Source organism: Oryzias melastigma, linkage group LG7, assembly GCF_002922805.2.
Source record: "Oryzias melastigma strain HK-1 linkage group LG7, ASM292280v2, whole genome shotgun sequence".
In the NCBI taxonomy this organism is placed as follows: Eukaryota; Metazoa; Chordata; class Actinopteri; order Beloniformes; family Adrianichthyidae; genus Oryzias; species Oryzias melastigma.
This window is the reverse complement of record NC_050518.1, coordinates 32,033,783-32,047,434: the sequence shown is the minus strand read 5'-3', so window position 1 is coordinate 32,047,434 and position 13,652 is coordinate 32,033,783. Positions and strand designations below refer to the sequence as shown.

At 41.6% G+C, this 13,652-nt stretch overlaps 2 protein-coding genes across 6 annotated transcripts in view; one reads left to right on the top strand and one right to left on the bottom strand.

The window, feature by feature from the left end:
• The window catches only part of LOC112140035 (paired box protein Pax-7), a 629,290-nt gene that overhangs the window by 177,795 nt on the left and 437,843 nt on the right, over positions 1 to 13,652 (top strand). The window lies entirely within an intron of this gene.
• The window catches only part of LOC112160030 (whirlin), a gene marked incomplete at its 3' end in the record, with an annotated part of 46,761 nt that continues 33,581 nt past the window's right edge, over positions 473 to 13,652 (bottom strand). The window contains 4 exon segments of the mRNA XM_036212986.1: positions 473 to 640; positions 720 to 905; positions 7,406 to 7,442; positions 7,707 to 7,969. Of these exon segments, the coding sequence (XP_036068879.1) occupies positions 473 to 640; positions 720 to 905; positions 7,406 to 7,442; positions 7,707 to 7,969 (654 nt within the window).

The window sequence follows — 13,652 nt, the reverse complement described above, 5'->3', positions numbered from 1 at the left end:
AAATAATAGCTGTGGCTAAATCGCAGGACCGTCATTCTTATTAAAAAGTCTTTATTGAAATCAAATAAACACAGAAGTATTATATGGATTTCATATTCCTAACTACTCAGTGTTTTATCAGGGCCTGTTTGGATAAAAAACACAGCTGATCTCCTGGTGATAGAAAATGCTTTTAGATCAGTGAAAATGATGATTTTTTTTATATTTGTGCTTTTATCCTCATTCGGTGACCTTGAGTTCCATGAAAGGCGCCTGATGAATACAATTTATTATTATTATTATTATTATTATTATTATTATTTCCCACGGCACACCTAACATCTCTCACGGCACATTGGTTGAAAAACACTGGCATAAACAACATAAAGATGATGGCAGATCATTGATGTGAGATCATTAACCTTCATAAAACCCAGAAAGAACAAGCAGCTCGGAGCACCGGGGAGCAGAATGTGAGGAACATCAATCGTACCGGAGCAATGACGGAGCCTGCATGACTGCTCTGGCTGGGTGGGTGCAGCACCCCCAGGCCCCCCTGCCAGGCTTGGCGAGCCTCCCTCTCGCGGTGCTGCACCAGTCGGTCGTATATCTCCAGATCATGAGGGGCCACCAGACTCCGAACTTCAGACAGCATGGATAACTGCCAGAGGGGCGATCAAACAAACCAAATAAGCTTCTGCACGGGGTGGGAGTCAGATGCTGCTGGAGGCAGACTCTACCTTGGCATGAGTGTTGAAAAGCTCAAACAGAGCCATGGCCAGTGGTTCCACCCGGATGTGCCCCTCCTGGTACTCCTGCAGGTAGTAGACCATGGTCTGCCTCTCTTGCTCTGTAAGCAGCATGAAGGCCTGTTGTTCCAGAGACACCTGAGCACCAGGTGGAGAAACACCTTTGCATCCTGCGGACTGAGAAGACAAATAAAAGTACTGAGGAGAATAAAAACAAAGAGCCAGTAAAAAGCTCACACACAGCTGTGATAAAATAACTAAGTAAAAACATTTCTGCCATTATAGAAATGCAAATGTGTGCTGGCCTCTTAAACCTCCTAATGCGGTACGCGCCACAGCTGAGCTTATCATGAAAAGACGAAGGCGCCACTTCAAAGCTGCGGGCCTGAACCCGTCAGCAGTTTATCTTTACAGACAGATTCTCTGCGACGCAGCTCGTCTTCCTGCTCACTGAATGAACGCCACAGTTTTCCGGTGACATGATTGGTGTGGAAGTTGAATAAGCTCGTATGCAGAGAAGAAGCTGCTCACATTGGTTGTAGCACGCAAGGAGAATAAGAAACACAAACATCTCAGTCTTTGATGAAATAACAAGCTTCAGTTGGGACGCACATGGTTTCAGGCTGTTCAAACATGACATCATAAATGGTGCTATAAAAAGCCATTAACGAAAGCGCTGCTATCTGTGCTCAAGGTTAATTTATGCAAAAATACAAGAGGAAGCCTGACAAAGAGGGGAGACATCACAGAGAAACTTTCTGGTTACTGCTGGGTCTGAAATCAATCAATTCTAAAGTGCATTAGTCCTTGAATCAACAACAGTCAAGCTGTGGAACAGACTTTATGTATGAGGGCACCATTCAAGAGGAGAAGAGAACAACTTAAAGCCGAGATTTTTTTTCTTCTATTAACCCTAGAGCACTATCGCCGGGTGATTTTCACCCGAGCAGAAGTGATTTCCAATATGTTGCATTTTTCTGCGTGTCATGAGTCCCTGGGTAAAGTCTCACATGTCCCAGGATTGGATGGACCAAAGACCAAGTATCCAGTACAATTATTCTTTTTAGGAATTTTTTGTTCTCAAATTCCTACTTTCTGTGTCATTTTTCAAGTATGTTTTTAGGATCTTCTCATGCTTATATTTTTAATTTTCTTACATAAACCACAGTTGAACATAGAAGAAAGTTACTCTTATTTATCATGTGTTTTTATACCTTTTATTGGGTATATTATATTGGGTCAAAATTGCCCAGCAAAAGAGATGGTGTAACTTTTGATAGTGAAAGTGTTCTATGGCTAATGCAGTTCATATTTTCCTCATGCAGGCGGAAGTATGAATTTGGGGGGAACAAACACATGTTTTACAGATAAACTATAAAATATAACATTTACTTTCAACCACAGTTCTAAAAAGCAATAAAATACAGCAGTTGTTTGTATTCAGTCATAGTTATTGAACGAGGGCAAAAAATTTTGACCTCAACCCTAAACTCCTGGACCTGACACACATCTCTCCTAACAAACCCACCATCAATATCATGTATGTTATATGTACACATCCTTCAGTAATAGATGTTAAAGCTGACACGACTGAGGCAGGTGTGTGAATGAACCTCTGTAGCTGTTGCAGCTCTTTAAATTCCAAGCACGTTGCTGACAGACTGCAGACGACTTGGAGGCATTCCTCCTGAAGCACTTTGTTTTGTTTCAGGAATGTAATCAAGCTGACTTTTGCTGCCAGATTCAATTAATATGGAACCAGCAAAACATGTTTTTAAAAAGGCAAATGTCACAGGTCTGTGGAAAGACAAAGCAAGAGCAAAAAGAAGACTCTGGGTGTGAGAAGGACTGCAGTGCTGAGGCTACACAAACTGTTAAAGAATCAGATCCAACCTAGAATCTACAGAAAAACAGTAAGACGACAAACCACTCCACTAAACCCGCACAATTCCTTTGGGTGTTTTCCTTTGAATGGAGGCTTACGCTTGGTTCACACTGGACGCATCAACGTAGTTCCAGCAGATTCTGAAGGATAACAGCAGCTTATCCACTGTAAGTCATCGTACGGGCACGGAGCGCGTACCAAAGTTTTTTTTGTATTTGTAAATTGGTTTAAATACATGGAGTTAGAAGCCGGGCTGTACGGTGGCGCAGTGGTTGGCGCTCTTGCCTCACAGCGAGAAGGTTCAAATCCCGGCTGGGACCTTTCTGTGTGGAGTTTGCATGTTCTCCCCGTGCATGCGTGGGTTTTCACCGGGGACTCCGGCTTCCTCCCACCGTCCAAAAACATGCTTCATAGGTTCATTGGTGACTCTAAATTGTCCCTAGGTGTATGAGAGTGGATGTGTGTGTGATTGAGGCCCTGTGACAGACTGGCGACCTGTCCAGGGTGTACCCCGCCTTCGCCCATCAGTAGCCGGGATAGGCTCCGGCACCCCCGCAACCCCGGAAGGGACAAAACGGTCAGGAAAATAAATGAATGAGTTAGAAGGCGAAAACGGCCTGCCCTACTTTTTTTTTGTCATCATTTTCTCGTGAAAACGAGATATTATCTTGTTATCACAAGAAAACTAACTCACGAGAAAACGAACTCCGTTTTCTCGAAAACTAAGTTTGTTTTCTCGTGATAACGAGATAATCAATAATGAACAATGAAGGGTCCCCCCTCTTCTTTTCCCGCGCAGAGATGCAGAAACTTCATCTGTTTTAAGTCTATTTATTTTGTGGTTAACAAGAAAAACAGCAGAAGAACACTCCACAAACGTTGTTTTTAGTCTATTTTCTTTTTTTATTGTATTAGTGGGTCTACAGTCCTCAAACGCCTTCAATCTGTCTCATGCACCAGCGCTCCTCCCTTTATTTTCCCCAAACATCTGAACAGGCTGATTGACAGATCACAGCGCCAATGAGAATCTAAACATGATGCGTTCAATGAACTCCAGACATTAGCAAACCCCAACAGCCACTCAGCCCAACTCACTCCGTTACTATGCTTTTGTCATTTTTATACAATCCTCAGAAAAATAAAGCAGTTTTTCAGGAAAAATGTCGACACTAATTAATCAATCGATTATATCCGGATCAGTGCGGATATTCGATGTTTTCTCTGATAAACTGTTTTGTTTTGCTGCTGATGTCCAGAACTCAGTGAACGCACCATGCAGAAACACCCAGCAGACCTAAATTCTGTCAATCTGTCAATGTTTGTTTGGGGTTTTGGGGGGAAATTAAGGGAGGGGCGGGTGCATGAGACTAAATGAAGACGTTTAAAGAGCATAAATCCACTAATAAGAGAAAAATAGACTAAAAACAACTTTTGTGGAGTGTTCTCAAACAAGTGAAGTCTGTGTCTCGTGCGGGAAAGGAAGAGAGGGATGCATCATTCTCCGTTCTTGATTATCTCATTATAATGAAAAAATGAACTTCGCTTTGTTGTTATAACAAGATAGTGGACCTCGTTATGTCGAGAAAACGTAAAAAAAAAAAGTTAAAACAAGCAAAAAATAAACAAAAATAAAAATCGATGCTTGGTGAAAACCCATCGAGAATCAATCGCAGGACTAAATATTGCGATATATCGTGATATCGATATTTTGGCACAGCCCTAGCGTGGACCAGGCATAAACCAGGCGTTACCCCATATCCCATCTGATCTCAGTCACTTTAAAGAGATGACTGAGATCTGAGTTCATGAGGTTTAAGAAGTTTCTGTACATGTCATGTGGATACAGACCGACAAAGATGGAACATTTAGATCTGAAAAAGAATATCTAAAAACAGGCAGGAAAAAGTTTATCTTCTGTTCTTTTTCATTCATTTTAGCTGCCTTGTAGTTGTTTTTTTTGTCTGTAACTTTTACTTCAAACTCAGTAACGGAACCAAGGATCTATCACTCTAAATGCTGCGCTCTCCCATCACCCTGACATTTATCAAACTGTGTTAACCAGGCTTAATGCTGCCCATGTCCCATCATGATTCCTTCTCCAATTAACAATTTAACTGGTAAATGGCATATACCTACATACCCATTCACTACTCCCTTACAGCTTACAGTCACCCATACCCATTCTGCCAACCTATAATCACTTTGTCTTACCCAAGAACACTCTGATGGGCATGAAAGGCAGGAATCGAACCTGTGATCTTGTGATCGAAGGCTGACCACTCTACCTCTGTACTGCAGCCACTTCATACACGTCTTATGCTGTGCAGCACACTCAGTGAACCCCGTGCCATCTTGTCTCTGTGTGTGGGGTGCAGCATGCCTCACATGCACAGGGTGCAGTGATGTGCTGGAGACATCTGCAGTTCCTCCAATCAGTCCCTCTTCCACCAAAAGCAAGCGCTGAGAGACCACACAACAGCACTTGGGTTAAAAACGGGCTGAAAGACCCACTGAGAGCTGCTGTTGCAGGAGTCTGATGAAAATAGCACAGCCTTCCTGTGGGACCTGAAGTTCTGTGCAGAAAAGCAGCTGCTGCTTAACCATCCCAACACGCTGATGAAGAGCTAAAGACAGCAGAGGAAGAAACCCTGCTGTGAGCCACACCAGGAAGAAGAGCAGGAGACATTCAGCATTGCCAATGAGGCGAACTTGTGCTGGTCAGAGATTTCTCACCGGACAGCAGTAGTTACAATCTCTCTTACAGTTCCATGAGGTAGCCTGCTGTCTATGTCTACAAGTGAGAATAAACCCGTTTCAAGTGACGTCACACATCGCCGGTCTAGTGCAGAGTCGCTTCCTGTTTTTATGGTTTAGAATGACAAAGCTGACAGCTGAACGCTGTTTAAAGCAATTTTACATAAATAATAAGAAGGTAACCTAAACAACTGTAACTGAAATGTGTATAATATTTATTTTATAACTGTCCTACCTGGTTGTATTCGTTTTCCCCTCTAAGATCTAACGCTAAAGCTAACACTAGCATTAGCTTTAGCTATGAGACGTGGAGCTGCAGAAGATATTTTCTCACCAGGTAAAAGTTATCTAAATTTCCGCGTTCACATAATCCTGTAAACAGAACAAAAGTCAGACAATTCCAGCGTGTCTGACATTAAAGGGTAACCAAACCCTAAATTAACTTTCTTTGTCTGTTGAACTCCATTAATGGGGCTTTAAACATGCTGTCTGTTGGTAATAGGCACGTTTTTATACATTTAAATAAAACTGTTTAATTCCTCAAATAATAGTCAAAAAACACCAGGGTGTGCTGTCCCCTACAGGTTGAATTGAGGTATTACAGTTGAATTTTGTGATTGGTCAAACCATGTAAGTTTCAGAAGTCTGACATCATGATCTGCAGCTCCGGTAATGATAACAGTCCTGTCCCCAAGCCCCGCCCCTCTGACTGGATTTTCAAATTTCAGCTGTGGGCGGAGTCAGCCTCCAACTTCCTGGTTTGGTTACCCTTTAAAGTCAAACTTCTTCCTGTTGTAATGTTTTCTACTGCGGTCAGTGAGCTGCTGTTAGCTCAGCCGTGGTTCTAACATCACTCCTCTTTGATTTTGTTCATAACTGTGTCTGATCTACAGGAAAATAAAGGTAAAATATGATCAAATTAAATGAAGCTGTTGACAAAAATCTGAAAGTGACTATTTGCATGTAATGTTATAAAATACGTTCACCCAGAGATTTTTTTTTCTTCTACTTAGCCGCTCTTATTTTGAAAGCCAAAACTACGTGGCTCTATAGCTGCTCTGAATATTTTCACTGAACCAAACCAACTGTTTTTACAGTTATTTGTTCTATATCCCGTTGAACAGAAAGGTGCCTGAAGGTCCGCAGGAAATGTAAGTGATCCTCTGAAAATGTAACAATTACTGAAATTAATAAAGTGCTAAATATTGATATTTCTTTCTTAGCTTGTTGTCATTATTGACAAATATGGTGAGAAATCAGTGTCTTTACATAGAGGAGTATCATTATTCATTATTAATAATGTATATAACTATAACCAAGAAAATGTGTTGTTTCAAACTGGTAGCCCTTCGTATGACTCCCATGAAATAGCTCTCAGTTTCAAAAAGGTCGGTGACCCCTGCCGCAGAACAAGTAAATTTATCCTGGGAAGCCATTAAAATGTGTACAGACAATGTAGTGATGTGTGTCTTTGCTGAAGGTTTTAAATGTGAACAACATGAATTTCTATCAGCTTTTGTGCTGATTGCACTTAAAGTACGTGCAAATAACATCAACCAAAATAGAACCAGTTAGAATAAAATCTACTCAAATGAAAGGTTGATATTTTCATTAAAACATCCAATATTGAAAGATTATTTAAATTTGTATTTAGCTTTGTGAACGATCTAAGACAGGAAATGAAAATACAGTTCAGCAGGACATTCATGAAATAAATATTGTACATTTTTCTGTTGAAATTGATTACCTTTATCTTTAATTATTTATGTAAAATTGTGTCAAACAGCATTCAGCTGTCAGCTTTTCCGTTCTAAATGTGATCACCAAAAGTAACTATTCACTCTTTTGGCCCTGTCGCCATTTTGTCTGACGTCACTGTGAAAAGGGTCTGTTGAATGTGAAGATCACAAGACATCAGAAATAATGCTGTGGAAATGCAACTTTGGAGTTTGAAGCCAGACAGCCACATTGTTAGAACCCGACTCTGGTCAGGCAGGTGAAATGGGTCGGTCAGCTCAACACTTTCTGTCATTCTTACCTTTCCGATCACAGGGGTGGCTCTGGCTGATGACGGCCTGCAAAAAAAACACATTATATATTTGTATATATACATAGGGCATGTATAAAGAAACAAAGGTCCAAGCAGAGAACCCTGTGGAACACCAAGTAAAATGCATCACCATTGTCGGAAAAAAGCTTCAGCATCTTGAGCATTCATACTAGCATTATCGCAGATTACGCAACTCTTCTCGTTCTTTTGACATCAGTCAAAAAGACTTCACATCTCCTCGTTGTAGGCGTGATCTCTTAGTCTCTGATGTGGGGTATCCTGGTCTTACCTGGTGCTGCAGACACTGGCACTGACGGCCCCACAGGCGGCGGTGGCGACAGTAGGGTTGGGATAAGCGGTGGCGTTGGTCTCAGCTATGACTGGATTGCAGATCCACTTGGTCTCATCCACAATAGTGCGTGCATGAGGCAGACGACCCACGTCCCTCACTTTCATCTGTAAGTTGTACCCTGATTTGAGGATGTTCACAGCCTCATCGTGCAGTATGGAGAGGAAGCTCCGATCGTTCACCTCTAGTATTTGGTCTCCCACCTGCAGTGAAATGAGACACGTCTGTTTGTTTCATCACTGTGCGAGCACACAGACAGACTCAGACTGCCATGTGACGGAAAAATGGAGGGCAACAACGAAGACTCACTTCTTTATACCGAACTATGAAAAATAGGATTTATGGAGCCTAAAAAACTGCAAATTATATAGAAAAGTGAACATAAAAAAACAGCTTGGTTTTATCGTTTTAACCCTTTAACACTGGAGCTCCAGTGTTTGTGTTCTTTATTTTACTCTAATTTTTTAATTGTTAACACGATCAACATAACAGACCCTTTCCACTGTGACGTCAAACAAAATTGAGACAGGGCTGAAAATGCGAATAGTCCCTTCCAGTGTTTGGGTTCAGAACAGCAAAGCTGACAGCTGAACGCTGTTTAACACAATTTTACGTAAACAATAAAAGGTAACCTTACCAATTTAAACAGAAAAATGTGCAATATTTAATTCATGAATGTCCTGATGAACTGTATTTTCATTTCCAGTCTTAGATTGTTCAAAAATCTAAACACAAATTTGAATAACCCTTCAATATTTGAGGTTCTATTGAAAATATCAACCTTTCATTTGAACAGATATTATTCTAACAGGTTCAATTTTGCTTGATGTTATTAACAGTTGTTTTGAGTGTGATTGAGCGCAAAAACTGATGCAAATTCATATAATATGTGCAACCAAGATGCAGATTGCTGAGCATGTTTTAACTGCACTCAAAACTAAATGTAGTCGTTGTAATAAGTATTTGTTGTTTTTTGGAATGTTTTTAGGTGTAACTGTAAAAATAGAAATGCTTTTATTAGGAATATTTTTGACGGTTTAAAATGATTTGAAGTTCTGTTTTTACAGCTGTAGTAAAGGAAGCAACAACATCCACATGGTAGCAATGCTGTCTCATTAAGACAAAACCCGTTTTCTGATGGTTCTACTTCTTCCTCACATGCAGAATCCAGAAAAAACAGAAACAGTTCATTTCCTGCACCCCCAGTTAGTGGACCGACTTCTAAAAGTGTGCATAGAAGTGTCAGTGTGGCTGCGTTTCTTCCCCTCACTTGTGCTTGATCAGTGTTTTTGTTTTCTGCACCCCCCCCAACAAGAAGCAGCATCAGCTGTTGCACAGGCACATCGTGGGTCAGGATGAGATGGACACAAACAAAATACAACTCAAATTAACGCTCAGGTGGGGTCATCCCGGGATGCGTGGCGCCCTCACAGATGCAAACAGGCAGCTCATCATGACTTTGGGGAATACAGGATGTTCTGACAGCTGGCAAACAACAATGGACTCTCTCTAGTGCTGTGAATACCTACGCAACAATGCAACCATAGAATTCAGCTGAATCACATTTCTAGTCCTTCTCCAAAAAAAACCCCATTTTGTATGCTCAGGAAATTCTAGAATCAAACACGAATATTCTATTGGGTTATCTGCACTGACACGCATTTACTCTGCAGCACATCCTGAAACGTTCAGTCGTGGTTCCTCTGCTCAGGAACATCTAAATGCTGTTTTTGGCTTTATGTCTACATTCCACATTTAAAGGATGTGACTGTTACAGTAAAAAAAGGCACCTTCAACAACACTTTCACAAATGTTAAGCTCACTTTTTTAGTGCACTTTTAGCAGCAGTTTTTTCTTGTTGGCACATCAGAGATGTTTCAATGTAAAATCTTCAGCCAAGATCTACAGCTTTCAGGTGTTGGTTTATCTGAGTTAAATCAGAAACACCTCTACACGTAGAAGCAGAGTGTCAGGAGTCAGCGCTCGCTCTTCCCTTCTGGTCCCCGGCAGCCATCTCCAGAGTACTGACTGCACTACATGTCCCAGCAACCCCAGCGCACATTCCTGGATGCTGCTCAGATGTCTCTCTTTTGCCAATCACCCACACGACACCTGAGGTGTCACCGGTGATGCTTAAACACAACATCTTTAACATACTGCACATGTGTCAGAGTCGAGGCCCGGGGGCCGGATTCGGCCCTCCAGGTAATTCTATCCGGCCCTCCAGATCATTTTATTTTATTATTATTAATGACCCGATGTTATCTTGCACTTATTTCTAACTTGTATAATTTTGACTAAATTGATTTTATGGAGAGTATAATATTGAAAGTAATTTAAGGTTTAAGTTGATTTATTCTGGAATTATATTCCTGCCTTTTTATTATTCGTAATTATGTTAAAAAGTTACAGTTTTAAAGTTTTAAAAATGGGCATTCTGCTAGCTTTTTGGACTATTTTGGCATTTACTACGATTTATTTTAGGCTCATTTTGAGTTTAGCTATTTTTTTCAGCTACATGCTAGCTGTTTTGTCAAACCTAAAGTTTTTTTTTTCATTTTTTGGGGGCTAACTTAGCATTTAGCTAATATTTTAGCTGCCTATCAGCTTCAGCGTTTTCAGGTATCAGCATTTTTAGCAATTAATTTCAGCATCTTAAACCATCTTCAGCATCCAAATTCAGCTTACAGCATTCACACTAGCATTATTGCAGGTAATGCTATATATCTAGTTCATAATTATGTTAAAAAGTTACAGTTTTAAACATTTAGTTTTAATAAATGTTTTTCCTGTTCTCCCCAAGGTGTGTTTTGGATCATGACCCCCTACGGTTTGACACCTCTAATATACTGTAACTTTTCAACAGCTAGATTGTGAAGGTGAAAAGCGGCTCGACAAGCCGCTTTTCACCTTCACAATCTACTGGAATGATCGTGTTAACGGTTTACAAGTTATAGTAAATCAAAGAACATAATCGCTGGAGCTCTGGTGTTAAAGGCTTAAGCACTGCTCAGACCCTCACTCAGTGTGAAGTATTGTTTGTGCCTCCCTGCCTGCATTGCTGAGCGTTTCTACCTGGAGCTGATCTTCTGGTTCTGAAACTGCTTTTTCCCTGATTACCTGCTGCCTGCCCTGAACCTCAGCTGAACTCTGACATCTCTATTCTCTTCTCGGAGGATCCCATGCTCGTGATTGATCTCTGCCTGTCTGACCCTGATTTAGCTTTGTGGACTTATAGCTGTGCTAGGTTCCTGTCTGAACTAATGAACCTGCTGCAGGTGGAACCAGCTGTCTGTTTGTGACACAGAGCAGTAGGAATAGTTTCCTGAAAAGTCTGTAGATGAAAAGTATTTTATCCAGAGATGACCAAAGCTGCTCCAACAAAGTTCAGCTTGGCATCTGAACTGTTTATTCTGATGTTTTGTGGATGTTTTCCAGAAACTATATTAATTACTCTTTCTTCAGGTAAAACAAACAAAGGTTTCCATCTTTCCCTCTGACACTGACTGTGTATCTGAACCTATTTCTTACTGTCTGTTGTTGAGTTTCAAAATCCCTTTGAACTTTTTCATGTGCAGACTTGATGTTTTATTTTAATCCCTAACTAGGACAGAGTGTGATGATGAAAACGGTATTGTTTACAGGTAGGAATGGCTGGCTGCTGTTGTTCTTGCCTCAGGCAGGATGAAAAATAGCACAGAGGGAAAGTGGCCTGCTTGCTGAAGCAGAAGTTGACCTGAGAGCACCTAGTAGACACTTTCCCATGCCTTTATTGCATTTCTGCAGGCTGTCATAACAGTAGCGTCAGCTCTTTGCGGCTGAGGCTGAGACAGGCAGTGGAGTCACTAACAGGGTCGGCTACCTGACAGGAAACAGGAAGCAGAAATCCTGGCAGGTGCATCAACCTCTGCAGGCGTGATGGCAATGACAGTTTATACGCAGACACCACCACCCCACCCCCACCACTAAAGTTTTATGTGGCACTTTACATTTTAAGACCTTTACTGGTATTTTGACTGTGTGCTGCAGGACTGATCTGCAGCCACAACCCTGTGTGGGCTTGTGCCAAAGATCTCCGACCGTGAAGGAGATGCACTTCTAGCGTAGCGGTTCTATGATGTCGTTAGTTTATACTGTATCATAACTTCAGAGTACCAATCAAGATTCAATGGAAGATGTTGTGACTCACAGAGCAGACCCCCCAAAGTAAAAGTGGTCTCACTAATACACTTCCTAATAAGACAAACTTTATTAGCACATTAACAAGCATAATTCCTGTTAGTAAGACATTTATAATAAGCAGATTAAGCAGAATAAGCAGAATTAGGCGTGTTAACATACTTAGTAAGTTTCATTAATGTCTAAATCAGAGGTCTCAAATTGTCGACCCGTTTGCGTCCTCAAGTCAATATTTTGCGACCCCCACCTTAATATGAAAGTTCAGTGTCTACTAAGCAATATCTCCTGCATGTCCAGACTTTGCATTTGCTATTGTCATTGGATCTGGTCATGAGAAAAGTCTTTAGCAACAGTTGCTAGCATCATTGGCTCCTGTTGTTTCACAGGACATGCAGAAGAAATTGCCTAGTAGTATATAGAGATGGACAAATGTTCAATAAACTTGATCAGCACTCATAGACAATCGACACAAAGATATAGACAGTGGCCTCAGAAACATACTTTTGGCACAAATGGAACCCCATACAGCCCAGACTCTGCCTTCAGTGGCCCCTAGGAGATGGAGTTTGAGATCCCTGGTCTAAACTGAGACCATTGGACCTTTTAATTGGACCTTTTAAAGGTCATTTTAAAGGGGCCCAACCATGATTTTATTAAGCCCGTCAGAGTGAACTATATCTATATATAAGATCATATATTACATTTGGATGACTAAAAAATGTGTCAGCGGACCCATTTTAAGTGAATATTTTTATCAGATTCGTTTTCCAAGTTCCATTGACTTTCTAAATTAAAAAAAAAAATTTGCCACTGCACGAGGCCTTTAAAGTCAGGAGTTTAAACACCTGATTTAGAGGAGAACCTCCATGAAAAAAGAAAAGAAAGGAGACAGTTTTTCTATTGCCCCGCGTCACGTGTCACGCGGGGCTGAAAGAGGACAGAAGGAGAGACTGCGCGTGCTCGTAACAGCTGCGCGCAGGGGGGCGGGGACTCGATTGTGGCTGTGGAGTTGAGATGAGTTTGAGGGTTTTGTTAAAATTAGGGCTGTCAGATTTGTCGCATTAAAAACGCATTAATCTGACACGTGCTTGACGCCGACAATTTTTTTGACGCATTAATCGCAGATTTTCCATAGACTGTATATAGAGGGGGGACCTCATAGCTCGATAGGTCCATCTTTTTACAGTCAATGGGATTTTCTCATACGTGCCTTTCCATACCGCGCGCGGGCGTCCAGCCCTTTAACTCACCGTCGGCTCTCCAACCTCCGAGCTGCGAGCTAAAACCGGCCGGCGCTAGGACCTGGAGAGCTCCTGCACCCTAACCCGGCTCCGGTTCGCGTCCAGTACCACGTCTGGTGATACCGGCTCGTGTCCGGCGCTGCTTCCCTAGAGCTGCGGACCCCCGACGTTCCGAACAGCAAGCGCACCGGGGGACGTTTTAAATGTTCTGGAGGTTTAAGCGTGATCCAGCCCCAGCATAGCGGTCTGTCTGCCGGCATATTCATGGCGTGAGCTCCGCTGAACACGTCGCTGCATCGAGCTGCAGCCAGAGAACGCGGCGGAAGTAACAGACTGTCAAACTATCCACAGTGTATCCCGCTTTTCTCAGTCTTTAATATTTTAAAAAACAAAAGTTAATTGGAAATGATAAATCTCTATTTCATTTATTACTGTAGTTCAGCAGAGGAGGAAAAGATTTGGTCCT